Source organism: Ambystoma mexicanum, chromosome 12 (genome assembly GCF_040938575.1).
Source record: "Ambystoma mexicanum isolate Mex_15411 chromosome 12, UKY_AmexF1_1, whole genome shotgun sequence".
Classification (NCBI taxonomy): domain Eukaryota; kingdom Metazoa; phylum Chordata; class Amphibia; order Caudata; family Ambystomatidae; genus Ambystoma; species Ambystoma mexicanum.
This window is the reverse complement of record NC_090936.1, coordinates 79,117,143-79,144,836: the sequence shown is the minus strand read 5'-3', so window position 1 is coordinate 79,144,836 and position 27,694 is coordinate 79,117,143. Positions and strand designations below refer to the sequence as shown.

The 27,694-nt window shown below is 46.4% G+C and overlaps 1 protein-coding gene across 2 annotated transcripts in view; it reads left to right on the top strand.

The window, feature by feature from the left end:
• Window positions 1-27,694, top strand: part of RSBN1L (round spermatid basic protein 1 like) — a 473,016-nt gene that overhangs the window by 343,547 nt on the left and 101,775 nt on the right. Inside the window, exons 5-6 of one of the 2 annotated variants that reach the window (XM_069628044.1) lie at window positions 688-830; window positions 8,835-9,005. In XM_069628044.1, the coding sequence (XP_069484145.1) occupies window positions 688-830; window positions 8,835-9,005 (314 nt within the window). The remainder of the gene's footprint in view (window positions 1-687; window positions 831-8,834; window positions 9,006-27,694) is intronic. The other variant, XM_069628045.1, reaches the window with a different exon arrangement.

The window sequence follows — 27,694 nt, the reverse complement described above, 5'->3', positions numbered from 1 at the left end:
CGTATTGATGGCTTTCTTTCAAGTATTTATTTGTAATGGCCTGTTAGGTCCTTAACTTTATCAAAACTGTATTAAGATATCATGTAAAGTAGGGTTGTGCTTTTTCAGTAACCTCAAGTAACTTAATTACTGTTTACTCACGTATTTTGGCATAGATTGGTCTGCTGCATTGGTCCCTTATTACATCATGTGGAATATAGACTTGAGCAATAGAATGTTGCCATTAAAATACAATGCTTAAGTGACATTGATCTGTGTGGTACCTTAAGAGGTTAGATGGTAATCTAGACACAGACCAACCTCATAGAAGGTTCAGGTAGCTTTATTATACATATGTACAGTAATGATGGTTCCAATAACCCTTAACGATATACATAGAGTTACCAGCCACTCCAGCTCAGGTTTCAACTGACAAATTGAATTTTCACACACCAAGCACTCACCAACATTCTCTTGAGCTGTCTGCTGCATAATTGCACCAACATACTATCAGCATTCATAGATGGCCAGCAGGACAGGGGCACATTCAGCTAATCACTGCAGTGAGTTTCTGTATAGCTTAACCCAAACATACTTTGCTAAACATTGCCACAATTTGTGTAAGAATAGAAATAATGTAAGTGGCTGCTTTTTTCTATATTGTTAAGCAATTTGTCGTTTTAAGTTTAATAATATCAATTGTTCTAGTGTACATTGCCATGGGGGACTGTTTCCAGCCTACAGCTGAAGAGCCGGAAAGACAGCGATGATGGTCCCATCCTGTGGGTGCGTCCTGGAGAACAGATGATCCCAGTGGCAGACATGCCAAAGTCACCTTTTAAAAGGAAAAGGTATGCTTTCCAAACGTGTTTTCTAATGCTTGTAATCATTTGCTATTTCACGTTGTGTACCTAGTCTTGGGTAACAAATCATGTTATCAGGTAGCCTCAAAACAACCCACCTCCATCTGCTCCCCTGTGTGTTAATGTACGGGAATTTCTCTAGGTCGAAACAAACTCGGTAGGGTAATGGACAAAACGGAGGTGCCGGGTTTGGGTGTATATGGAAGTGTATACTTTCAATTCAAGTCATTAACTTTGTCTCACTTCACTTTACATGAAAATTACTGTTGGATTCCCTACTCATCATTTGTGAAGGATTTGTAATTTAGTCATCTTATTTCTTTTAAATAGTGGGTAACACTTTTCCTTTTCTTTTGCAAATGTATGGCATTGTCAATAAACTACCAATTAAGAGCATAATAGTTTAATAGCAAAAATGGAATCTGTACTTAAATGGTGTCCTTTAGGATAATTGATTATTAAGTTTGTTGCAGACCATAATTTTGAATGGTAACTTAAATGGGAAAACCTTAGCTAGAGGTGATTTAATCTGGTCTTTGTTAGGTCTTTGCCTGTTAGAGATCTTCTCAACAAGTTTGATTATCTGCTAAAATCCGGGTGAATACAGCAAACTGCCTTTTATAAGGGACTTATTTTTATTAGTTCAATAAACTAATGGGGTTGAGTTACCCGAAACCAGTTAGAGTGGGTTAATCTTCTCCTCAGGAAGCAGCACTTTGTGCCTAGGCCTTTTGGAGATGTTTAGCATCCATTTTCTTTTTTTTAAAGGAATGAAGCAAAACAGAAGGGATATCAAACCTTTTCCATAGGGGTGTATGATTAGTGGCACTCCTCAGAGATCCAGCCTACTTCACAAGTCTCAGCTCACTCAGCTATGTGTTGGTCCATTGACACTATTTGTCATGAAAATAAGGAGTTATTCTGGCAATGTCTGTCAGAGTAGATCGAAATGGCAACTTCAGAGTTCTTGAGGTGATGAGCTAAAGATATTCCCTGATTCTGCCAGTTGTTTGGACTTCTTTCCTACATTATGACAGCTATGATGGAGCGCCTTTTCCAAATGGCACAAAACATTGCACAAAGTATCAAAGCCTCCTGCAACTTTATGGGCAAATTGAAAGTGATCTTTTTCTGACTCTCACACCCAAGAAGGAAGAGAACGCTACCCCTGAACATGTTTGATTAAAAATCTTTAAAAAAATATTTCTAGCATGCAAGAAACTGACAACTTGATAAACGAGAACTATCTGGCATTTGTTGCTGACCTCCTAACTAGCAAGTGTGAGGGTATGATCACGCACAGTTATCTTGCTTGTCTGCTGTCACATGAACTTGACTCCTCAAGGCATAAAATAAGCAGTGTTGCATAAAAATTTGCTATGTAGTGATATAGGTTTAATATTTAAATTGACATTTTTGTAGCAAAGCTAGCTATTTAAATTGCCCTGTTCAATAAAAGCATTCTCATCCTGCATTCCTCTCTTGCCCCTGGTCTCTCTCCACCCTCTTTTCTCAGTTCACTGCAAGTTCAAAGGGGCTAATGGAGAGAGAGTGCAGCAGTATCCCTCTCCTCCAATCTTAAGTGCCAAAGGCCCCCGTGGGAGTGCTAGGCAAGTCTTCATTTTTATTTTTTAAATAATTGTTAACTAGACATACTTGGGATGATACTTTTATTTAGCTATCTATATCCTGTCTGGCAAAGACCAGTATGTGTTAACTTTATTATTTTTAAAAAGACATTCCTTTAATTTGATTCCTAAAATTGTTGTTGCATAATGCATTATTACAGTATTGCTAGTGTAAAACACTGTTCTGTCTCCAAGCTTTACAGTAACATGTAGGTAAGTGCATCTAAATCTAATAGTTTCAGCTATATTTCATTTAATTGGGGAGGATGCTTCACATTGACGAGTGAATCATTTGGAAAATGAACATGATCACACTACCAAATGCTTTGGTGGAAAACCTAGGTCTGTAACATGCTCAATGCATACATCTGTGCAACTGGTGCTCAACCCATGAGTTGATACCATACTCGCTGACATTCTATATTATCACTATGTTGTTTTATACCTGCTACCCTGAAAGTGAGATGGCTGAAAGCTGTAATATTACACCTAATGTTCCCTGTTCTCTGCCTGCTACGCTAACCACTCTGCTTAGTCTCTTTCTTTCCTCTTACATAATGAATACAGAAAGTTAACTAGACGTTTACACAAAGTAGTGATCAATAGTTCCATCCAGTCTGTACATCTACATATCTGTTGCAATACCATACACTGCAGATATCCTCCAGAGCTCTCTTTGCTGTATGATTTTGATTGCACTATATATTCTCACCTGCGTAGAGTGCTGGCCAAACTGTCTTCAGAGCCTTTTTATCATATCTATTTATGTCCATTCATGCAGCTAACATTTTACATTTTACAAACACTCATCCAGGGTTTGCAAAGTCTACTTGCCCACTCAAGTAGATTTTATGAAGGGCTAGTACCATTTTCTGGGGATGTTTGAAACTTTTATTTAACGTTTACTTTGTTTGCAGTAAATGTAAAATACAATTTTCGCTTTGAATGGCTGGCCTCTGTGTGGCAGCAGTGTGCCAAACATAAAGTTGGTGTCTGGTGACATGCGCCATTTCACAGAAAGATGATTTACATTTTTTGTCATCCGTTGCCACGCGTCGTGTGCCTTTCTCTTAGGTCGAGTAGGTAAACTGAGTTACTCAACCTGCAGGTCTAAGAATTTGCCAGGCATGACTCGTCTCACTAATGTCTTCAGCATTATACAACAATGCTATATTGATGCTCGTTTTATGTTTTGGTTACAAATAACGTCTGTTGACATTAAAAATATTAATACGCATTGCTAATCAAATGGGTTGTTTTTTTAATCAAGACATTTTAAATGTTTTATATTCTGCTAATACATTTTTGAAAACTAGTTTATGCCTTGCTCCTTTGTGTGTCCTTGGAGGCACATGGGAAGAGACACCTATGTATTACAGGGCCAGAGATCTCCCTGTCAGTCGGGGGTAAGGACCTCTCAGCCTGGGGTGGGAGGCATACCAGGGTTAACACCAGAGCCAGTCCTACCCAGAGACTGGATAGGAGAGTTTGTACCCCTCAGTTCCTACCCCTATTTCAAGTGCCTGGTTGCATACCAACAGTACCATGTCTATCACACAATACCTGCACAGCCTCATTCCGGCCAGTGTATTTCTCTTTGCTGGCGGCCCAGGTATGAAAAAGGAGCAATGCTTAAGCCCCCTTTTAAATGTTTTATTGATAGTAACACTTCTCCGGCGAAAAGTGCTGGTAGCGTTTTGCCCAGGTAACCATCAGAGGACTAAAGCCAATGGAGGGGATAGGCGCAGGAGATAAAAACGAGAGGACAGGAAACAGGAAGGTGTGAGTTGTTTGGATGAAGTCAGGGGAGGAGCACGAGACCGACCAGGCGGAGGAACAATGAAGCAGAGGAATGTGGAGAAGAGGTTTTAAAGGTGTGCGCAAAGTGAGGTATTGATTGGTGGCAGAGAGTGGTACTGTAGCTTGAGTGAACGTGAATGATGTGAGTTGGGGAGATTGAGGCAGAAGGTGTCGGTGAAGAAGTAGTAGTGCACAGAAGGGAGAAGTAGTATTTGAAAGAGGGGCGCAGTAGTAGTGTGGGAGATGGAAGTTGTACACAGAATGCCTACTTAAAGAACATATGATAAATATTAAACATTTAACATTGGCAATAGTGGAGCGACTATCAAACCACGTTTTAAATGATCCCAGTTGCATCCTTAATAAAAGCCTTAGGAATCCGAAGTAGCAAGGGAGGCAAACCTGTACTATGATTGCAATGCTGCCTAACTGACATTGTAAATAAAAGGTTTGTTTTAGCTGGGGAGTTTGAACCTATGAAAACACATGTTAAAGGCAAGGAAATATACAAGATTACAATTTGAAAACTTGACTATCCTCAACTGCCCTTAACAGGATCACAACAGGCACTTTAAGCGAAGGAACTTCTACTGAAGTCCCCCTGTCTGGTGTGCTGCCCTTAGTCACCCATATAGCTTCCAGTGCAGAGTGCTTTTTAAGCACCCCCTTTTTGGTCCCATGGTGATTATCCCTCTGAAAATATGTTGGGGAGGCTAGTGACAGCTGAAATTATGTTTTGTCTGCATCAGGATTTCCTGCATTAGCAGCCCAATGCACCTCCATGGTAGTCTTCGGGCCACTAAGGTATTATGACAATTGTCCCTTCTCCCCAGGTAGGAGCCACCCCCTTTGATGCTTTGAGGTGACCACGCTAAACCAGACCATCCCTGGGGGTCACGGAAAGCAGGACCTCACTAGCAGTGACTCCCCTCTGTGGGATAAGGACTCCCATTCCTTTAAGGACACAATTTCTACATATACAGGAATAGAAGAAACTAATGTTGCAACTATATGGCCTGCAAACAAGACTCACAGCACTTTTGGCTCATGATAATTCTGGAGACCAGTTGAACTCAGCTGTAGACATACAGCAACACGTCCCTTTGATGTACACAAGCGTGAATATAGAGACGAACAATCCTGAATGCAGACGAGAGAATCCTGAGCAGAGGCGAGCCTCAATCATACTGATGTCCTGGAGGGTGGAGCCAGGCTAGACAGCAGAGCTAAGAGTGGGAGCGGAGGCGGAGGCACCGGAAGATCGGTTCCGAGAGGCGACACAGCGGATAAGAAATTGAGACGGGAATGCCAGACCCACGGTGCAGCCGTGGTGGTTGATGACGCGAGAAATCGCACAGAGACCAGGAAGGAACAGAGGAAAAATTATCTGTTCTGGATACAAAAGCGAGATAGTCTGCCATGCCGGGCAGCATTCGAGAAGCAGATGCTTACGGGCCAAGAATGCAGCGGAGGGAGACGAACGGCCACAACCCTGCTGGGATGCCACCCCGCTGGAGCCCACCCAGAGATACAGAAGGTACGAGGGTAAAGGGAGGTGAGCGGAACCCCACAAACAGAAAGACGGAGGGAAAGAGCCTTACGGGAGGATCGAAATATTGAAACTAACACAACGCTTAAGAAACACAGCAAGCCAAAGTGGTCTGGAAAGCCCAAGAGAGATAAGAGACATTTGAGAAAGCCCAAAGAGAGGGGAATCTAGAGGATTCAATCAAGGGGATCACGCTATAACCCCAAAGGGACACGTGGGAAATCCAAAAGAAAGGTGACCTGAAGGGTTGAAGCAAGTTAATCAAGACATAAAGACCAGGAAGAGGAAGTCGTTAAGATGGTGCGAAAAGAGTAAAGAATAAAAGACATTTGCAACTTTTCATCAAGAGTTAAAAAAGGAGAGTGAATCCCTTTTTATTTTTAACTGTTTGTGAAAACTACTATCTCCAAAGTGAGATCCTCTGAACAATGACCCAAGAAAGCTTGAGAGAGAAGGCCATCACGTGGGCTTGTTTTATTTTATTTTGAATATAGTGCTGCGTCTAGAGAGAAGATAAGTTACAGACTGAGGACTGGCAATAGGGACAGCGAGACATTTATGTCCTGCTCCTGGCCATTTTATGTTTGCAGCCTTTCTTTGTCTGTGGACCACAAGGTATGGCACATTGGCGATTTTGCTGACGTAGGCTCATCTTGAACCCACAAAGGCAGTTTAGGTTTAGACCAGTGAAAACTGATTTAAAGTCCACCAGACTTGTCAATCTATATCCTGTGTGGGAGTGTCTGTGTGTTGGTGTTTTTTCTGGTCAACTCTCATGGCTGGCTATGCAAGCCTTTTTGTTCTGCTTCACATGTGATTGGAGGGCTGACTTAGAATAGCCCCTGAGTGAATGTAATTATAAGTGGTAGACCCCATGCATTCCTTAAGACTGCTAGTGAGAATGGCTGCTGCTGGCGGTCCTGGTCTGGCCATAAAGACTGTGCCCGTGATTCGTTGTCCTTGTATCCCTGCTGTCCTGGTTAGATGGAATCCCCTGTTGGGTTCTTCCTTTACTTTGTTCTGTCTTGTTGGTTCGACAGGTTCTCCTTACTGGCCTGCCTTGTCTGCAGTTGCAGTAGTGCTAGTGACATCCTTCTCGCCAAAATGCCTACAGTTAGGGGGTCTCCCCTTGCTTTCCTTGCCTGGAGATCTTCAGCGACTGCCAACCCTTCCACAGCTCCGTTATAGGACATCCTGGGTCACCGCCAGCAGTTGCTTTCTTCTTAAGGCTATTTTCTTGTTAGCCGTGAACCTGCCAAGGTCCTGGAGAGGGCTCCTGCTCTGCCATTGCCATGTTATTTACCTCGTGGGTCTGTCCAGGTGTCTTCCTAATTGGGTTTGCCTCATCTGGATTCTTGCTAAATCCTGGATATGAGTCGCACTGACCAGAGACCATAACCTTTTCTAGAGAGATCTAACTCTGACAGCCAAACCTACTTGTGCATTGGCTGTATTGTTTATTTTTGCAGCAGCCAGTACGGAGAGTACCTGTCCCCAGGTCCTATAACCTTAGTCCCGTAGTTGCTCTTGGTTCCCTGGCACCAACAGTAGGAGAGTTTTACATACCCTGCCCCTTTTACTGTGATTGCCGTTGTAAAGAATATACTTGTACATCCCCTCCCTCCATACTTGTGGGAGTTTCCGCTCGCAGGAAAGTAACTGAAGCCATTGTTTTGTACATAGAAACAAATCCTCAATTTGATTGGTCTGTTGGAATGCGGCATAATATAATACCAAACAAACCAAGAAACTGCCACCCATGGTTTCATCTCGTAATAAACTTTACTTTTTTGTGAATTCTCCTGGAAGAGGCTATTGGCTTCACTGTATGTTTGCGGTTGTACTGTAACCTCTTTTGCAGAGATTTAGCTTCACTCGGAATGTTTGATAGGGGACGGGACTTGGTCATTATGGTGATTTGCTATGTTTAAAAAAAATTAGAAATAGAACTTCTAGAACATGCAACTCTGGATTGCTCACAAGACACCAATACATTTTCCACAAGCCACCTACCAGCAATCCCTAGGCTGTGTCGGGCTGCATTTTTGTTATGTATTTGCTGAGTATTATGCAAGTGTATGATGTGCTGCGTATCGTAGATGTCAAATGCAGGACTCAAATATTGTGTGAGGTTAGTTCAGTAAATATTTAATAGCAGTGCTGCAGGGTGAACAAAGAAATGGACAGCACATGTCCTCTAAACAATCCCAAAGCTGTTAGTCGCCAGTACAATAACATATATAGGTTTTCCAACACATTGTTTCTATTGCTAACAAAGGTAGAGGATTTTACTCCTTCCATTTAGTACACCAGATCTCTGTGAGGAGACCGGCAAGCCTTGGTTCTCCAAGGTCACTCCTGCCACCTTTAAAAGATAGCAGTGTGGGTGTGCCTTCGTTATTCAATGAAAGCATACAATCTTACCACAGTTGTTTAAAGATGTCACTTGAGACAAAACATCCTTCTAGCAAGGCTACGTAAATGTGTGCTGAGGCTGCATTTAGCTAGCATGCGAGAGTATACGATCGCTTCGGTATGCCATTTTTCAAATCTCCAGTCAAACAGCGAGCATATATGATTCAAAATGAAGTCCCTCTAACTAAATCACGCCTGTGCACTGAATATAAGGCCCAGATCTCTTATATCAATGTTTTTCACATCTTTTGGTATGAATTCACTTACAACTGCATTTCAGCTTACATTCCATTAAACCCTCATGACATTTATTTCTCCAAAATGTACATCTTTTTCAGTGATTTTATCGATCACCAAATTTTAGGTAGCAAGCTATGTTAATAAAGGTATAAGCATGCAACTTGCCATTTCCTCCTTCATTCATCTATGCTTGAAACCAGAGCACTAGAATAGCGCTCTATAAATAAGACTTTATGCATTTGTGTAACCCTGCCACCCCACAGATCAATACTGTAAAATGAAGTATTTGTAAAAACTATTTCTAACAAGTTATTTTTAACATTAGGAGTTCTGTTGAAGCTTTGTTTTCTCTTTTGAAAGCAGAACCACCAACGAAATAAAAAACCTGCAGTACCTACCTCGAGCAAGTGAGCCTCGTGAAATGTTGTTTGAAGACAGGACACGTGCCCATGCAGACCACATAGGACAAGGTTTCGAACGACAGACAACAGCTGCTGTAGGTGTACTGAAGGCTGTACATTGTGGAGAGTGGTAAGTGAATCCTTGTTTTTTAATGCTTCGATTAAATCCTTGTTTTAAAGTCCTTTGTTTTTTTTTCATTTTAAGTGCCCTTTGTACTTTGTGTTTTACGTTCAAAAATACATTTTATGTTTCTCATGCCTAGTGTCCAAAATGTGTCTGGTTTGCATGTATAACAGTTTATGGATTTTGAAGGTGCTTGTAAAGTATCTTCTTTAAAGGATTATAAAACTGCCTGCATAAGACAAGTTTAAAAGTGTATCTGAGCTATTATTACACAAGGAAGTCTAGTTTACTCTTCCCACTTGTTTAATTATTTCCATATATGCTACATTGCTTAAAAATATATATATATATATATATTTCTGAGGCTTGTGGAATCTGCTTAGATCACATGCTGTGCATAGGCCAACATCTAGTGGAAGCTGCAGAGTATAAGTTTGTTTTTCGAACTCGAAAATGGCCGTCAACCTAGGGCGTGCCAGTAATACTATCCCTAGTGTGACGTCCACTGTACCCATGATCCCTCACGCGTGTAGGACCCTCAGATTGTTTTTTTCCGCCATACTTGTTGGAAGTTTAGTTGCAGAGTTACCTGGCTTTCAGCCTTTTTGTCATAATTCATCTAATATTCCCCGTTCTTTTAATCCCATGTCGAGATTCCGAAGAACAACGCCAGTCCGAAGAAAGAACAGCCGTCGAGACTGCACGATGGACTTTGGGCCTCGGAAGGCCTCTGACCTCGGCCCTGCAAGTAGGGAGAGTGGGGGGTGGACATACTCACACTCGTTTATTTCCTACATACACTCGCCTGCTGCCATAGAATAACATATGGAGAGTACTCCATTTAAATTCTGCCCCAAGTGCAACCGCAAGTTCCCTTGGGTGGATAAGCATAACACTTGTAATCTCTGTCTCCCTAGGGATCACCCTGAAGCTAACCGCAGAGCGTGTACGCTCTTTAAGGCTAAAACACTAAAGGACCGCTTCACTAAACGTTAGGCCCACTACGCCAGGCAGCTCGAGGCCATGGAGGTGGTGGGTCCTTCAGTGATGGCAGCAATGCCGCCGTATCGGACGGCGAGGCCACAGGGGCGTCGATAGACACCCAAGCGCGAGTCCCCGGCCTCGGAGGATTGTTCGGCGGGGCAGTTATAGGGACCACTCCCGGCGACATGAGCGCTACAAACACTATTGCACCTAAGCATACTAACCCCAGCCGAGACTCGACACGCGTGTCGAGTGATCGGAAGAAAGAGGCACAAAGAGAGCGGTCCACAGAAACGGTATCCTCTGGGCATTCCAGGTTGAGATTGCCTCACGACACACAGCAACCGTCCACGATTGCCAAGGGAGCCTCGCTCCCCAAAGTTACAGAGGTATGGTCGTCAGATGACAAAACTGACCTCTATCCCCAAGCAGCACGCTTAAAGTCGGCTTCGGCAGTTCCTTCCATGTCTGCCTCAGAGTTTCGACGCTCGCCCTCGAAAGCTTCAGAACCTTCCCAACACACCGAATCTCGGCGCCAGGCGTCGAAAGATTCTGAGAAGGCCAAACACTCAGGGAAACATTCCTCTACTCATGGAAAAGGGTACAAACAGCAGAAAAAGTCATCAGAGAAAACATCTGTACTCCTGGTCCAGAAGGACAAGCATAGATCTTCAGATAAGGTTAAATCTAAGACCCCTGACCCTGTCACTGGTCCTAAAGTTATCCCTCCCACTCCACATGACATGGGAGAAGAGGAACCTCCACAAGAAGTGGCCATCCCCAGTTCCAGGGAATGGAGCTCTGATGACATTGACAGGGTGATGACAAGAATGTCTTAATTGGCTAATTTCTATGAGAAAAACCCTGATTATTTTCTGAGCTATCGGAATACCCCTGACACCTCTACTCCTTCAGGATCCAAGGACCTTCAGCCTCCTAATAAGAGACCTTGCAATGAGACTCCAGCTCAGGGCCTGATTTCAGACCCACTCTCTATTCTACCTTACCGTCAGTATACTGAAGATCTAGACATGCAGATACTGGACGACCAAGCAGGGGTTGATTATTACGGAGACGATGAGAACCAGGATGAGGAGGAGGAAGACGAGGCAGGGGCATATAATCTAGACTCACCTATCCCCAAAGATCCACCGGTAAATGACTCATTTGTGGATAATCAGCCACTACTGAATGAGGTCTTAGCTAGAGCTGCAGAGCACTTTCTGATTGTCACTCAAGGGGCACAAGAAGAAAGACTTTGCAGAGGAAATCATGGGGGACAAGAAGTCCATTGCCCAAGCCATACCAATTTTGAAGTCTATCCAATGCAGAATTGACTCCTCACCCCTAATCTCACCCGAGCAGTCAACCCCAGAATTAAAAAAATATTCAGGGCCGCCCCTTCTGACCCACTTTACATAAGGGGTCAGCTTAAGCCCGACTCATTGGTAGTTACTACCACCAGGAAAAGAGCAGGGACTCCTTCAGCATCATCTGAAGCTCCCCCAGACAAGGAGAGCAAGAGGATATATGGTCTAGGAAGGAAAGTGGCTTCCAGTTCTGCTTACCGGGCAAGAATTGCGAATTCCACCACTGAGGTGGCAAGTTATAATTGTCACCAATGGGAGCAAGTAGCTGCCCTCACTGCCTCCGCACAAGAACCACTAAATGGCCAGTTAGCCCAGATTACGTCGGAGGGTAGATCGGTGTCCGGGTGCATTCTGAAAGAGACCTTTAACGCAGCAGATAATGCAGGCCGGCTCATTGCAGAGAGCACTGTCATCAAGAGACACGCTTGGCTCAGATAGTCAGGGTTCAAACCCGAGACCCAGGCTACTCTTATCGACGTGCCGGTGGAATCGAATGTCTTGTTTGGGAAAGCGGTAGAGGAGGCACTCAAAACTGCCAAAGAAGAATACGATACCCTAAGGTCCTTGGGACAATTAACTAACAAACTCACGAACCAACGAGGGAATAATAATTTTCGTTGCTCACGCGGCCATAATTCCCAGAGGGGTTCTAATTACTCACAGGGGCAGGGTACATCGTGGGGTGGAAACCAACAGACTACCCAAAGTTACTCCAGAGGTAACAAGAGGGGCTTTGGTAGAGGGAGAGGCAGCCCAGGGAGAGGCGGTACGCCTCTCAGCAAACTGTGACGTTCCACTCAGGGTCCCTTCCCATGCATCCCCAGTAGGGGGGCGCATTTCCACCTCCGCCCAGGCATGGGAAGAGATCACCTCAGACAGATGGGTGCTGTCCACAGTGTCCGCGGGATACTGCATCGAACTGTTGGAGCGTCCCCGCAACCACCCTCCAAAAGACAAAACATACACTCCCTGGATCACCAAAAGATCCTCCTCGAGGAAATCGTCAATTTTCTCACAAAGGACACAATAGAACTCGTCCCGGGCAACCAGGTAAACAAGGGCATTTATTCAACTTACTTCCTTGTGCCAAAAAAAGATCTGACAATACGCCCAGTCTTAGACCTGCGCCCTGCAAACAAGTATGTCAAGCCTCAAAAATGTTGCTTGACTACACTCCAAGAGGTAATCCCCCTCCTAAAAAGAGGAGATTACATGGCAACATTGGACATGAAAGATGCCTATTTTCATATTTCCATGTTCCCAGCGCACAGAAGATTCTTACGCTTCAAGGTGGAATGTCAGCACTACCAGTTCACGGTGCTGCCCTTCGGTATAGCCACGGCTCGAATGGTATTGACCAAGGTACTGGCAGTGGTGGCAGCACACCTACGCAGGGAGGCAATCGTAGTGTACCCTTACCTGGACGACTGGCTCATCATGGGGGAGACCCCAGTAATTTGCAGATCCAGCATCCAAAGAACGATCAACCTCCTCTTTGAATTGGGTTTCTCAATCAATGAGGAAAAATCATGCCTGGTGCCAAGCACCTCCAAACAGTTCCTAGGAGCTATCTTAAACACTCAAGAGGGGTTGGCCTTTCCATCAGAGGAAAGAATTTGAAATATACAACTGCAAATTCCTCGATATCAGTCCGATCGCCAGATAAGGGTGCGCTAAGCGATGTTTGCTAGGCATGATGGCGTCATGTATTTACCTGGTTCCCCACGCGCGCCTGCGCATGCGACCCATGCAGGAATGGTTGGCGAAACAGTGGTCTCAGGCAAGTGGTCAGTAGGACGATCTAGTGGTTGTTTTGCCAACACTGGTACAAAGTCTTCACTGGTGGACAGGAGAGAACCTGACAAAGGGGAAACCCTTTTACGATCCAGAGATGCAGGCGGTGGTCACTACGGACGCGTCCCTGTCAGGGTGGGGAGCACACCTCCTTCACCACACAGCTCAGGGTCTCTGGTCTCACACAGTGGCCAAGAATCACACATCAGTCTGCTAGAGCTTCTGGCAGTCTTCAGAGCGCTTCGAGCGTTCGAACCCCACCTGTCAAACCTGTCAGTGCAGATCCTAACGGACAGCACGACAGCAATGTTTTACAATAACAAACAGGGGGGCACTCGTTCGCCAAATCTGTCCAGGCTTGCCCAGAAAATATGGATATGGGCACTCAGATGGAACGTTTACCCGTCATCTCAACATGTTCCAGGGGATCTCAATTCACTAGCAGACGCTTTGAGCAGAGACCCCCTCCCGGAAGAACACAAATGGTGTCTACACGAAGAAGTCGTAGGAGACCTCTTCTCACAGTGGGATTTCCCCACTATAGACCTATTCGCCACAAGCGAAAACAGACAATGCCCAGGATTCACATCCAGGTTCCCCCAGCCAGACTCCATGGGGAACGCTCTATGGATGAACTGGTCTGGGATGTTTGCCTATGCTTTTCCACCAACCCCTCTGTTGAGGAAGGTGGTCAACAAGATGCACAGGGAATCGATGACGCTCATCCTAGTTGCTACCATGTGGGCGAGACAACCGTGGTTCCCGCACCTGCGCAAGATGGCAACGTGCAAACCCATCAGACACTGTGCTTGCACAACCTACTGTCCCAGCACGAAGGAAAAACAGTGCATCCTCAACCCAGCTCGATGAACTTGGCAGCATGGCTCCTGAAGTCATAGAGTTTGGCCATCTCAATCTACCACAGAGATGTATGGATATCCTAAAAGAATCAAGGAAACCAAACACAAGACACTGTTACTTTGATAAATGGAAGAAGTGTGTTATTTGGTGCCAGAATAAAGAAATCAACTCGGTTGATTGCACTCCTTCCAATATTGTCACCTACATGCTCCACCTGCTAGACGCAGGGTTGGTATTTAATTCACTCAAGGTACACCTAGCAGCGCTGTCAACCTACACCACCTCACATATCAAGGTGTTGTGGTGGAAAGTACCAGTGGTTAAAGCCTTTATGGAAGGGGTAAAGAAACTCCACCCTCCAATTTCAAACCCACCACCAGGATGGGACCTTAATGTGGTGCTTGCTAAACTCGCCCCCCCCCCCTTTAGACCCATGCATGAAGCTAGTCTCAAACACCTGACCTATAAAACTGCCTTCTTAGTAGCCATTACATCCATAAGAAGGGTCAGCGAGATTCAGGCTCTGTCAGTGCAGGATCCTTTCTTTACTGTTCATAAGGATAAACTGGTTCTACGAACTCACCCTAGGTTCTCACCTAAGTTCATATTAAAATTCCATGTTAACCTGTCCATTGAGCTACCGGCCTTCTTCCAAGAACCCAAGAGCTCTGCTGAGGTGAAACTACACGCACTAGATGTGCGAAGAGCAGTCCTCTACTACGTAGACAAGACCAGACCGCTAAGGAAGACAGATCAACTGTTCATCTCCGTAGCTACAGGCAGAGAAGGAGATCACGTCTCTAAAGGTGCCATCTCAAATGGATAGTAAAATGTATCCAGCTGTGTTACTCCCTTTCAGATAAAACTCTGCCTTTTACGCCCAAGGGCCCACTCTACAAGAGGCATTGGGGCCACTCTGGCTTTCATTGCAAATGTACCCCTTGACACCATTTGCAAAGCAGCTACATGGAGCTCTATTCACACCTTTACTCAGCACTACTGCATTGACACTCATTCCAAGACAGATACTCAAGTGGGACAAGCGGTTCTAAGACATTTATTTTCTCATGACCCTTCTCACATCCCACCTCCTTCTTCTAACACTGCTCGCTAATCTATGCACAGCATGTGATCCTGATGCTTGTATCTGCTTAGATTCACATGCGTCCGCCCTTCCTCCCCTCTGAGAGAAGGCGCATGGATGCTTGTAGTGCTATCTATCTTATCTGCTTGGATACTCTGTACTCGCGCTACTCCTCATGCTACCTCATGTCAGAAAGAATACAATCTGAGGGTCCTACACACGTGAGGGATCATGGGTACAGTGGACGTCACACTAGGGATAGTATTACTGGCACGCCCTAGGACGACGCCCATTTTCGAGTTCGAAAAACAAACTGTAATACTCCGCAGCTTCCACTAGATGTCGGCCTATGCCCAGCATGTGAATCTAAGCAGATACAAGCAGCAGAAATAGGATTATATTGAGTAATGTATCATATATATATATATATATTTCTGAGGCTTGTGGAATCTGCTTAGATCACATGCTATAGTGGAAGCTGCAGAGTATTATAGTTGTTGTTTTTGAAACTCAAAGGGATGTCGACAGGGCGTGCCAGTAATACTATTCCTACTGTGACGTCCACTGTACCCATGGTCCTTCACACATCGAGATCCATCAGATTGTTTTTTTCCGTCATCATCGTCGGATGCTGAAACGCCATTTTATTATGAAAAATTAGAGTTAGTTACTCTTTTCTGTCCTTTTATAGCCGTTTTTTTTTTCAACACAACTTCGACAGCGGTTTCGAGGACAAGATTCATCGACTGCACAGCTTGCTTCGACGATCTCCCACAGCCTTGGAAGGCCGCTTCAGGGCTCGGCCCAAACAGTAGGGAGAGTGCGGGTTGGACACATATCTTAATTTCTAAGAGAATGCTCATTTCCCTTACTCCCCTTTCTAATCGCCAGACTGCCCTTCAATTAGACATGGAAAATACACCCTTTAAATTTTGCACAGTGTTAGGCAAGATTGTATGCAGTACCCTGTGGGAGACTGCACCAGCCTTGACCTCTTGGCAATAGTTAACCCAACCTTTGGTATAAGCATGTACTAGACAAGTTGGTGGAGTGACTGAGTAGCCAGGCTTATCTCAAGAGGGGTCAATGTGAGCACTAAGGTTGTTAAACAGTGATTCACAGTGACAAGTATCCAAATAAACACTTACACTCAAGGTTTCTTGATTAAACAATTATTAATTTAACAGTCAGTTAAATACGCCTTCTTTAGAAGGGAGCAATATATAAGTAACACAAAAATACACTTCAAAATTACACTCTCTGTTTCTTTAAATCAGTAAATACCCATTTGGGATGGCACACAGATTCTTCCTACACCCTGAGGTGACTTAAATAACTAGGACACTGTGGACATTAATATATCACTGGTACATTTAGAGCAATACTCAGGTTGTGTTAAATAAGGAGAGGATAAGGGAATAAAACAATGGTTAACAAATCTTCTTAAGCAGGTAAGTACTTTTTGAACCCTCCCAATGTGAAGTAAATTAACCCTTTGCTGGAGGAAAGGCAAAGCAGAAAGTCAGAGGTAAGAGTCTTTCAGGGAGGCAGGACAGCCAATGTTAGTTGAGCAAAAGTCTAGGTGAGCTGACGCACGTCTTGCAGGTAGGTAAACCGTCTTCTCCAGCATTGGATCTTTCATGGATTTGCATGCTTAGAATATTCCCCGTCGTCAGACTGGGACCCCTCGGTACACATATATAGCCTTTTCCAATAGGAAAACTTGTGACACTTTTGTGTCCTTTCTACGTCCTTTTAGGACCCGCCTACGTATGCTCCATAGGCCGTCCCAGTTTAAGAGGCCCGCCCCCGCGGCTCCCCTTCAGATTTCAACCGTCTCCAAAGTAGTGGGATCTCCTCGTGTTGTCTTACTATTTTGTACAAGGTTGCATTACTTTTGAGTAAGGAAAATGTCCTCCGTGTCAGGAAAGGCGCTATTCCGTCCATGCGCGACGTGCGGCTTGAAAAAAGTTAACGAGGGGGACGGACATATGGATTGTATATATTGCCTCCACCCTCATCATTCGGCGGATAACTGCGACATATGCAAAGGGTTTTCTCAAAAGACCGGAGTCGACGACTGGTGGCATGGCTGAATGATGGAGCGGGGGCATACCCCCCTTCGGAGGTAGGCTCCACACAATCGGCGAAACCACCGGCGAAGAAATCTCGACCGACGGAAAAAGAGTCGTCTGGAAGTCACTCAACTAGAGACTCCTCGTCAAAGAAATCATCTTCATCAAAAAAGCATGAAAAGGAAAGGAAATCCTCCTCGGGCGATCATCATAGATCGATCGAGAGTCGAGTAAAAGCAAGCAAAGTGTGGAAAAGGCGGGACCGCCAAAACCACCTGCTAAGTCACCGTCGTCGACGGCGGTCCAGTCATCGGCCTCCACCCTGCCACTTACGTAGGTGGCATCCACCGTCCCACCGACGGCGTCGACGATGTCCTTGTCGACGGGGGTCCTACTGGAGGCCTGAAGTTTTTGATCCGATCCCCCCGGATACTTTACTACAAGAACAGGCTGTGTTGCTGTCCTCGGAGGACGAGAACGAGAGAATAGCTGGCCCAGCAGACCTAGGGCTACGAGTGGCTGACAAGTCGTCGACGAGGGGATCCGTTATACCGGTATCTGCCCCTCTTCTCAATCCTCAATCTGTTTTGTCGTTGGAAATTCTGTCCACGCTTCAGTCTTTGTTACAGTCGTTGGACCAGAGACTACCTCAGGCAAACCTGCCACAGTCACCCGTCGACGAGCCGGGCCCGTCCCGTCAGCCGACGCACCTACGCACGCCAATCTCAGCACTGGCACAAGAGGAAGGTGAGCTGCCAGACTCGGAGTCTGACAGGGGAGCCATGTCGGATATCTCATCATCCCCTTCCAGGGATCCAACCTGGGAGTCAGATGTGGAGTTGGAAACCCCTAGAAGCCCAGCTCACCCGTCCCCTCCGGACGACATTACGTCATTCCATTCTATGATGGAAAAGGCATGCAAAGAATTTGGTTTGTCCCAGGAAGAACAGAAAAAGGACTGTTTTTTGTTCGACCACATGGGTAAGAGAAGAAGGTCTGTGTTCTCGATACCAATACTAGACCATGTGTGGAAGGAGGGGTTGCAGACAATGCGTCACCCGTTCTCAGAGCCGGCAGTGAAAGGACGCCTGGAAAAAAGTTTAAGGCTCCAGAGTCTACCCCCAAGTGTTTATCCTCCCAACCAACGCCAGACTCTGTGGTGTCGGCGGCAGCGGCGAGGAAGGCGAAGGCCCAGCACAAGTGCATGACTCCGCCTGAAAACGAAGCGAGACGCCAAGATGCCTTTGGCAAAAAAGTGCTATCCGTGGGAGCGACCACAGTAAAGGCTGCAAACTCTCTGGCAATTATTGCCAGATACGATAGGGAGCTGTGGCACAGGCTAGCTCCGTTGCTTGATCATCTTCCGGAAGAACATAGGAAGGCAGCGATGTTACTTGTCCGAGAAGGTGAGGAAGCCTCAAATCACGCAATAAACATTGCGGTGGACCTCGCTGAGTCAGGCTTCAAGCAAGTCAATAATGGGGTCGTATTACGTCGACAGTCATGGCTAAAGTGTACCTACTTCAGGCCAGAAGTACAATACAAAGTTTTAGATATGCCCTTTGAGGGAGACCTTCTTTTCGGTGAGAAGGTGGACGAAACCCTAAAGGGAATGAAAGAGGACTCGGACACGGCACGTTCATTGGGTGCCCTCCAGAGTGGCAGAAGCTACAAGTCTTTTCGTCCCTTTAGAGGGGCTTCAGGTAATTCAAGATTCTCTGCGTCTGGAGACAGATCCTTTGGCAGATCGGCTTACCCCTCCCAGGGATACAGAAGTGCCTCCCAAACGGCAAACCGGCGCCGGAACTTCCAGTCTTCCAGGAAAAGACCATCATATCCGTCGTCGTCGAGAGACAAGCAAAATAAAGATCAGCAGTGACATACAACACGCCGTTCTGGGGGGAAGAGTTTCAGCATATGTCGACGAATGGGAACGAATAACGACGGATCAATGGGTGCTGGATACTATAAGAAACGGACACTCTCTGCAATTCAAACACAGCCCTCCGCAAATTCCACCTGCGTTCACCGCTCATTCCCATCTGAAGATACTGCAACAAGAGGTAACACTCATGTTAGCAAAGGGCGTGATAGAATTAGTTCCAACATCACAGAGAGGTCAAGGAGTCTACTCAAGATATTTCGTCGTAAAAAAGCCGAACGGCAAATGGTGTCCCATTTTAGACTTACGCGATCTCAACAAGTCTTTAAAGAGCCTAAAATTCAAGATGCTCACTCTGCAGGAAGTGATCCGCGCCGTTCAAGAGGGGGATTTTCTAGCGTCCCTGGATTTACAGGACGCGTATGTCCATATTCCAATGTGTCGGAAACACAGGAAATTCCTAAGATTTGTAATAGGACGGACTCACTACCAATTCACGGTTCTTCCTTTTGGGCTCAAGACCTCCCCCAGAACGTTCACGAAATGCCTGGCTCCAGTAGCGGCCTGGCTAAGGAAGCAAGGCCACCATGTATACCCATACCTCGACGACTGGCTGGTAAGGGGATCCTCCCCAGCGTCGACCAACACAAGTTTACAAGCCGCCATGCAGCTTCTACAACAGCTGGGATTCGCCATAAACTTCGAAAAATCCTCTCTGCGGCCATCGAGAACGCTAGTATTCCTGGGGGCACAGTTCTAGATCCATTTGGGGCTAGTGAAACCTTCTCTCGACAGAACCTCAAGACTCAATCAACAAGTGTGCCGACTACGGCGAAACACCAGGATCTCAGTGAGAAAATACGTTTCGGTCCTAGGGGCCATGGCATCCTGCATCCATCTGGTGGAAAACTGTCGCCTATTCATGAGGCCAGTCCAGGAATTCCTCGCGGACCGATGGACGCAGTCTCAAGGATCATGGTCAGACAAGATAACCATCGACGACGACAAGCTGTTTCGGACCCTTCAGTGGTGGCAGTTTCCACAATCTGAACAACGGTGTACCCCTACAGGAGCCGGAGTTTCAGTGAACCATAGTCACGGATGCGTCCCTAACCGGATGGGGAGCTCACATGGGTGCTCTCCAAAGCAAGGTCAATGGTCTCCAACGGAGTCACTCCTACACATAAACGTGTTAGAGCTCAGAGCAGTACGATGGGCCCTGAAGGCATTCCTACCACACATCAAGGGTTCGCGAGTACGAATACTGACCGACAATACAACGGCCATGTTTTATCTGACGAAACAAGGAGGGACGCGATCAAGAACTCTTTCCATAGAAGCCCAGAAAACATGGCATTGGGTATTAAAGCACGAAATTTCCATCGAGGCTCATCACCTCCCAGGAGTGAGGAACTCCCAAGCAGACTCCCTCAGCAGAAGCATGGCCCAGATACATGAGTGGGAAATGGACACAGTTCACCTGTTGAAAGTGTTCGAGAAATGGGGTCACCCCCCTCTGGACGCCTTCGCGACCAAAGACAACAAGAAATGCGAGCAATTCGCAAGCAGATGGCCTCAAGAGGGTTCCATGGGGGAGGCATTCTCCTTCCCATGGACGGACATGTTCCTCTATGCTTTTCCCCCGTTCCCCCTCATACGGAGGACAATACAGTGGATACGCAGATACAATTGCCGGGTAATTCTAGTGACACCATACTGGCCAAGACAACCATGGTTCTCCGACCTGCTTCACCTGTAGCTGGAACATCCCATAGCGTTTCCGAAAGTCCCAAACCTATTATCCCGGAACAAAGGCACGGTGTGGCATCACGACCCGGACAGTCTCAACCTTACAGCCTGGCTCCTGACTTTTCGGAGTTCGGTGCTTTAGACGTTTCGGAGGATTGTCAAAAAATTCTGCAGGCGGCTAGAGCCCCTTCTACAAACAAATCCTACTCCTATAAGTGGCAGAGGTTCTGTGAATGGTGTAGAGGACAACAGGGCCTACAACCGTTGTTGGTGACGCCGGAACAAGTTCTACCTTACCTGCTCCTCTTGGCGGAGAGGGGATTATCCTTCACATCGATAAAGGTGCACCTGGCGGCCATCTCGAGGTTCACAAGGAAGAGGCAGTCGTCTCCTCTATTTAGCAACAGACTTGTAAAACACTTCATGAGGGGTTTATTTCGAGCTTTTCCTCCGGAAAAACGTTTCCCCCCGACTTGGAGTTTAAACAGTGTTGGCAGGCTTAATGAAACCGCCTTTTGAGCCTATGGCCAAGTCCGACATAAAATTCATTTCGTGGAAGTTGGCATTCTTGATTGCTATCACATCAGCTAGAAGAATCTCGGAACTGCAAGCGCTGGTCGTAGACCCGGCATACCTAAGATTCTTTAAGGACAAAGTAGTCCTGGCAACTAATCCTATTTTCGTCCCAAAAGTTCCGACAGTGTATCACAAACACTCGTCCATTGTTCTCCCTACTTTCTTCGCCACACCATCATCGGCAGCAGAAAAAGCTCTTCATACCCTGGATGTTAAGAGGGCTCTGAAATTTTACCTACATCGTACACAGGAACTCAGGTCTACTCGACAACTGTTCGTCGCATATGGTCCGTCGACGAGAGGAAAAGCAATCTCTAAACAAGGATTGGCTCGATGGGTCTCATCGACGATTGCGTTTTGTCACTCTAAGGCCGGAAGGCCACTGCAGGGACATCCTAGACCCCATTCTACAAGATCGATGTCCTCCTCAACAGCTTTATGGGCAGGAATTCCGCTGACGGACATATGCCAAGCTGCGGCATGGTCAGTGCCCCACACGTTTACCCGCCACTACTGCCTTGCCAGGCAGCATGCGGACGAGGTGCAGATGGGAAGAGCTGTCCTGCGCCATCTGTTTCAGTACGGTAAGCGCCACGCTGTGGAGACTCTGTTGTCTACCTTTTAATGACAGTATATTGTATGTGGGTAAGGTTATATGAGTTAACTTATTCCTACTGTACATATGCATTGTGTAGTATGGTGAGGGTATATTACATTACATTCTCACCGCCGTCTCAAGTGTTGCTGCTATACAATTTATTCTAAGCATGTGAATCCATGAAAGATCCAATGCTGGAGAAGGGAATAGTTTCTTACCTGTAACTCCATTTCTCCAGCATTGGTATCTTTCATGGATTCACATGCGCCCGCTAACCTCCCCGGAATGTAATGTATTTGATTGATAAGTTTAACCCGTCCTACTTTGGAGGGGCCGAAATCTGAAGGGGAGCCGCGGGGGCGGGCCTCTTACACTGGGACGGCCTACGGAGCATGCGTAGGCGGGTCCTAAAAGGACGTAGATAGGACACAAAAGTGTCGGAAGTTTTCCTATTGAAAAAGGCTATATATGTGTACCGAGGGGTCCCAGTCTGACGACGGGGAATATTCTAAGCATGTGAATCCATGAAAAATACCAATGCTGGAGAAATGGAGTTACAGGTAAGAAACTATTCCCTTGCACAATGTTTTAGAAGTTTTTGTATAAAATGAAATCACTCTAGGGCCCCAAGCTGGGAGGCTTGTGAGGGGAAAAACTACAAGCAACTCTGCAAATGCAACCAAGGCAAGTCTCAACTGAAAGCTAGCACGGCTACACGACAAGAGGTAAGTCCTCTTAGTTTTACAGTACCTTTGGTTAGAAGAAAAACTACTTCCAGCTGGTTTCTGGTCCTGTGTAGGTCTGCAGATACTGTTGTTCCTGGGCCTCAGTCGTGAGGACCAGAGGGAGGACGTCTGGGGACTCGTACACTACGAATGGAAGGTCGGCGGCAGCAATGGGCAAACTTCAGATCTGCAGCACTTCGCGGTTTCAGCTCCTCACGACTCTCGCAAATGGCACCACTGCGTTTCTCGGATACCACTCTCGACTTTCCTTGCATCTGGGGTCCAGCACTCTGTTGAGGTGGCTCAGGCTTGGTCAGTCCTGCTTCATGTGAGTCCAGAGGATCTTCCTGGAGCTCGGGTCAGACTTAAATACACTCGCTCGATTCTGGTGTTCCTCTCCCTGGCACTCGGCGAATTCGGAGCTTCAGCACTGCAGCAGGGCTTCACCGGGCAAACCAACGGTCCAGCAGTTGCAGCAGGCGTCTCTTCCAAGTTCTAAAGATTACTTCGTCCAGTGGTCGACGCTGCCTTCCAAGCAAAAAGCCTCGCCTTTTGTGCAGGTTTCTCCCATTCATTCGCAGCCTGACTGTCCTCCAAGGACAGCCCTCCAACCAAGCACCCCTTGGTGCATTCCTGTAACCAAGGAGACAAAGCACAGGGAGTTTCAGGCACCTCCCTCGCTTCCTGCCCTGCCTGGCACACCGGAGCCAGAGGCGGGCTTCACCCGTGAATCCTGCCAAAGACAAAACAAACAAAGGGACCAAACTTGGTTTGACGGGCAAAGTCAATCTCAAGAAGGACCTTTCCAACAAGAAATGGCAAAAAAAAGACTGGGCCATTTTGACAAAATGGGCAACCATGGGTGCTTTACTGCAGCTGCAATTGCAGCCTGCGGTAGAAACGCACAATGGTAGGAAAAAGTAAACCACTGCCACCAGCCATTAATTGTAGAAAGGGTAACATAAAAGTGTTACATGAGAAACTAGACAAAGGGAATACTAACTATTGTAAGATAGTGTGTGCTGGGTCTAGAAAGTTACAAAATGTAAGTAAAGTCAATTTCACTTCACTGCTCTTGAAAACAGTAATTTCACCAAGAGAAGGTATTAAAACCTTTGGGAAATCTAAGACTTCCCTTTGCCACTGCACTGAAGGTGCTGTTTGTCACAATGTAAATATGATGCCTGTCGTAACTTGACTCGTTGTGAAGAATATATGGGCCTCTGTCCCCAAGTTCCACACGGAGAGAAGAAAAATCACTCCCTATGCGAGCCTTGAGGCCACAGGTGGTGGTTGTTGTTTCGCAGGAACAGACGCCTCCGAGGACCCCACAGTTGTGGAATGAATTAGGTATTAGTACAAACAAACACAGTGCTGTCAACAATGTAACTGTTATTGAAATAGGTTTTACCCAAGGGTTATATTCTAACTGCCAGTAACTCTGAGGCTGTGGTGCAGGAAAGCGTCGGTAATCCTTCAAAGCCAAGACGCCAGAAACTCAGTGTTGACTACCACCTGAGGATTCTTGGAAGTATTCTGAAAACTGTGGTAACGTAGCAGTTCGAAGAACTTGGAGAGCGTAGAATACTTAACAAAGCAGATAAGGGTAATCCAATCAATCCGTGAAACGTGAGCTAAAGTCAAAAAGGTCCGTAAATCCAAGCAGAAACCAAACGCCAAATCCAAGGAACAAGAAAACCCAGTCCGTAATCCATAAGCTTGAGATCTGTAACCAAATGAATCCAACGTGAATCGAAAACGCCAAACAGTGTCACGAAACAGCTGTGAAGCGACAAGTGATCAAAGTGCGTCGCTTTTATACCTGCTGACTCCTGGCCGCGTGAGCGGAGTTTAGGGCACGTGACCGAGTGTTCGGCCTGGAACCAGGCAGTAGTTGTCGTTGTTTACTCTTGCTCCAGCCCTCTCGCAATCTCCATGGCAGTTTCCAGCAATAGTATCGCCCTCTGACAGAGCCTGGAAGTTGGTGACGCTTCCCTCGCACCACAGGTAGCGTGTTTATGTGAAGGGCTTACTGTGACTTGGAGATTCTCGCGGTGTTATGTGTCAGAGAATCATCGCGGGTATGAGTGTTCTGTAAGGCGGTGTGCCTGACCTTCCTACTGCGCATAACAATGCCTATGGAGTTTGTCACCCTCCAGAGTCAAAAGAAACAGAGTCCAAATCACAGAAAAATACATGAGTGGAAAAAGGTCTCACTTGCACCAGGTTAGAAATTGGAAGACCTAAAGTCCAGCAAAAGAGCTGGGGGTCTCTAAGGTATAAGGCAATTAACACATTTCTGAGAATTCTCCCTAACACCCAAAATGTAACAAAACATTTCCCTGGAAGGGCTTGCACCGGGTGTGCAACCTCTGTCTTCCGAGGGATCACGACGAGGGTATTGGGTCCTGAAACACTATTACAAATGCCTCCTGTTACCCAAGGACCTGACAGAGGGCCGCTGTAAAGCTTGTAAGCTTTTTAAGCCGCAAACATTAAACGTCCGAAAGACAAAGTGCTGGGCCCGCCATGCAGGCCGAGGCCGCCATAGACGTGGAAAGTGCTTCGAGTGACAGCAGCATCGGCATCTTCCGTGACGATGAAGGCGAAAGGGAAACTTCGGATTCCCACATGCAAGCCCCTGACCCCACCAGACACGCCGACGGCGCTGTTACGAGGACAACACCTGGCAGCATAATCACATACAAGTCACACCACACAAATGACACAACCAAAGGCCAGAAGTCGACGACAGCCACACACGGCGTCAGGGCAAGGTCCACTGGGCATTCGCCATCGCATTCCCTCATGAAAGGCCCCCAAAATCGACACACAAATCTGATTCGGATGCCGTGTCTAAACATACAGCCGAACAACGCAGCGACGACGACTCCATCCTCTGCCGAAGAATGACGTTCCTCACACATGTCGAAATCGGCTAAATCCCTGCAAATTACAAAACTCATCTAGTTAAGAAACACATCCCCGAGACACTGCTGAAAAGCTGGACTTCGAAGCACCATTCACATAGGAAAAAGGAGAAAGTTACCCAGGAGGAGGGAAATATGTCTGCAACTATGAAACACAAGAAGCAACCTACTCCTGAACCACCTCACACTCCTGCAGTCATCCGAAGTTCTTCCCAGTGGTCTGCTGAAGTCTTAGACCTTGTTATGACTCATGTCTTTTATTGGAGATTTTTTTTTTAAATCCTCAGGTTCTTCAGAACTTGCAAACCCCACCTCCAGTAAGTGGGCCAACACCATTACCCTGGTCAAAGAGGGCACGTACAAAAACACTTCTAGGAGACACCCCAGACCAGTTTCAATATGACCCCGACCTAGGCCTCCAGGACACTGGAGCCTTTCGGACTCCGAGTGTCACGAGGACTTACAAGAGGTAGATCAATATTATGGCGACGACAAGGAGGACATTTATGTCTTACCGTCTCCAGATCATGCTGCCCCGCCGGTGGCAGACACTCATGTTGATAACCAGCTACAATTTAATGACGTGCTCCTCAAAGCAGCTGATCATTTTCAAATCCAGAAACAAGAGACACTAGTTGACAAGGATTTTGTCGAGGATAAAAATAGGTGACAGGAAGGCAGCGACCCAATTTATCTCCATATTGCAATCCGTGCAGAGAAGACTATAACCCTCTCTAATGACACCAAACCTAACATGGGCAGTAAACCCCTGTATTGAGAAAATGTTCCGTCCAGCTCCCTCTGACCCCCTCTACATCAGGGGCCAACTAAAGCCAGACTCTCTGGTGGTTACCACCACAAGGAAAAGGGCGGCAAACACCTGTGTATATATATATATACACTTTCGGAAGGAAAGTGGCCACTCAGTGGCATATCAGGCAAGAATTGCCAATAATACCACTCTGATGGCCACTCTGATGGCCAGCTACAACTGACACAAGTGGGAGGAAATATCCACATTAATGGCCTTGGCTCCAGAGCCACTAAAATACCAACTCTCCCTTGCAGTAGCGGAAGGGAAGGCTGTATCCAACTGTATTCAAAAATATTTTTTAGATGCAGAGGATAATGCTGGTAGAATTATCGCAGAAGGCACACTGATAAAGCGCCATGCCTGGCTGCGCCAGTCAGGTTTTAAATTAGAGACACGCAACACCTCTAAATATGCCGATCGAGCCTAATTTGTGTTGTTTCAGGGAGCAAATGTCACAAAGAGGAAGTGGTTACAACCAGGTTCAGGGTTCATCCTGGAATTCCAATCAAGGCCAATCCTCTCAGGGCTTCCAGATGGGCTAGCGAAGATCTTGCGGCCGGGGCAGATCCTCCTCCTTCAACCACGCATGGGAGGGAATCACATCGGATGAGTGGGTGCTTTCTACCGTGGCGGGCGGTTATTGCTTAGAGTTACTCCAAAAACCCTCCTCCCCCCCCTTACTCCCTCCCAGCGACAAAAGACCACCACAAAGGAGGAACATTGCATACATCTAGAAGAGGTAGAAGCGCGCGCTGCTGTTTAAGGGCGGCGTCAAAATCGACCCGGCGAATCGGGTAAACAACGTACTGTGTGCCCAAGAAAGAGCTAACAATGCGCCCAGTATTAGATGCCCCCTGCAAAGACCTATGTCGAGGCCCAAAAATGTCCACATGACTACACTACAAGAAGTAATCCCACTGCTACATTTGCACATGCGCCCGATGCAGGAGTGGTTGGCGAAACAGTGGTCCCAGCAAGCTGTCAGTGGGACGATCTAGTGATCGTTTCGCCAACACTAGTACAGGCCCTATGATAGTGGACAAAGGAGAATCTGTTGAACGGAAAAACCTTCCACAACCCAGCGTTGCAACGTTTGTTACAACAGACGCATCACTGTCCGGGCGGGTAGCCCATCACCTTCATCTTGCAGCACATGGGCTGTGGACTCACATCACAGCACACAACCACATAAACTTGCTGGAACTTCTAGCAGTATTCAAAGAGCTCCAAGCATTCGAGACGCATCTGACGAA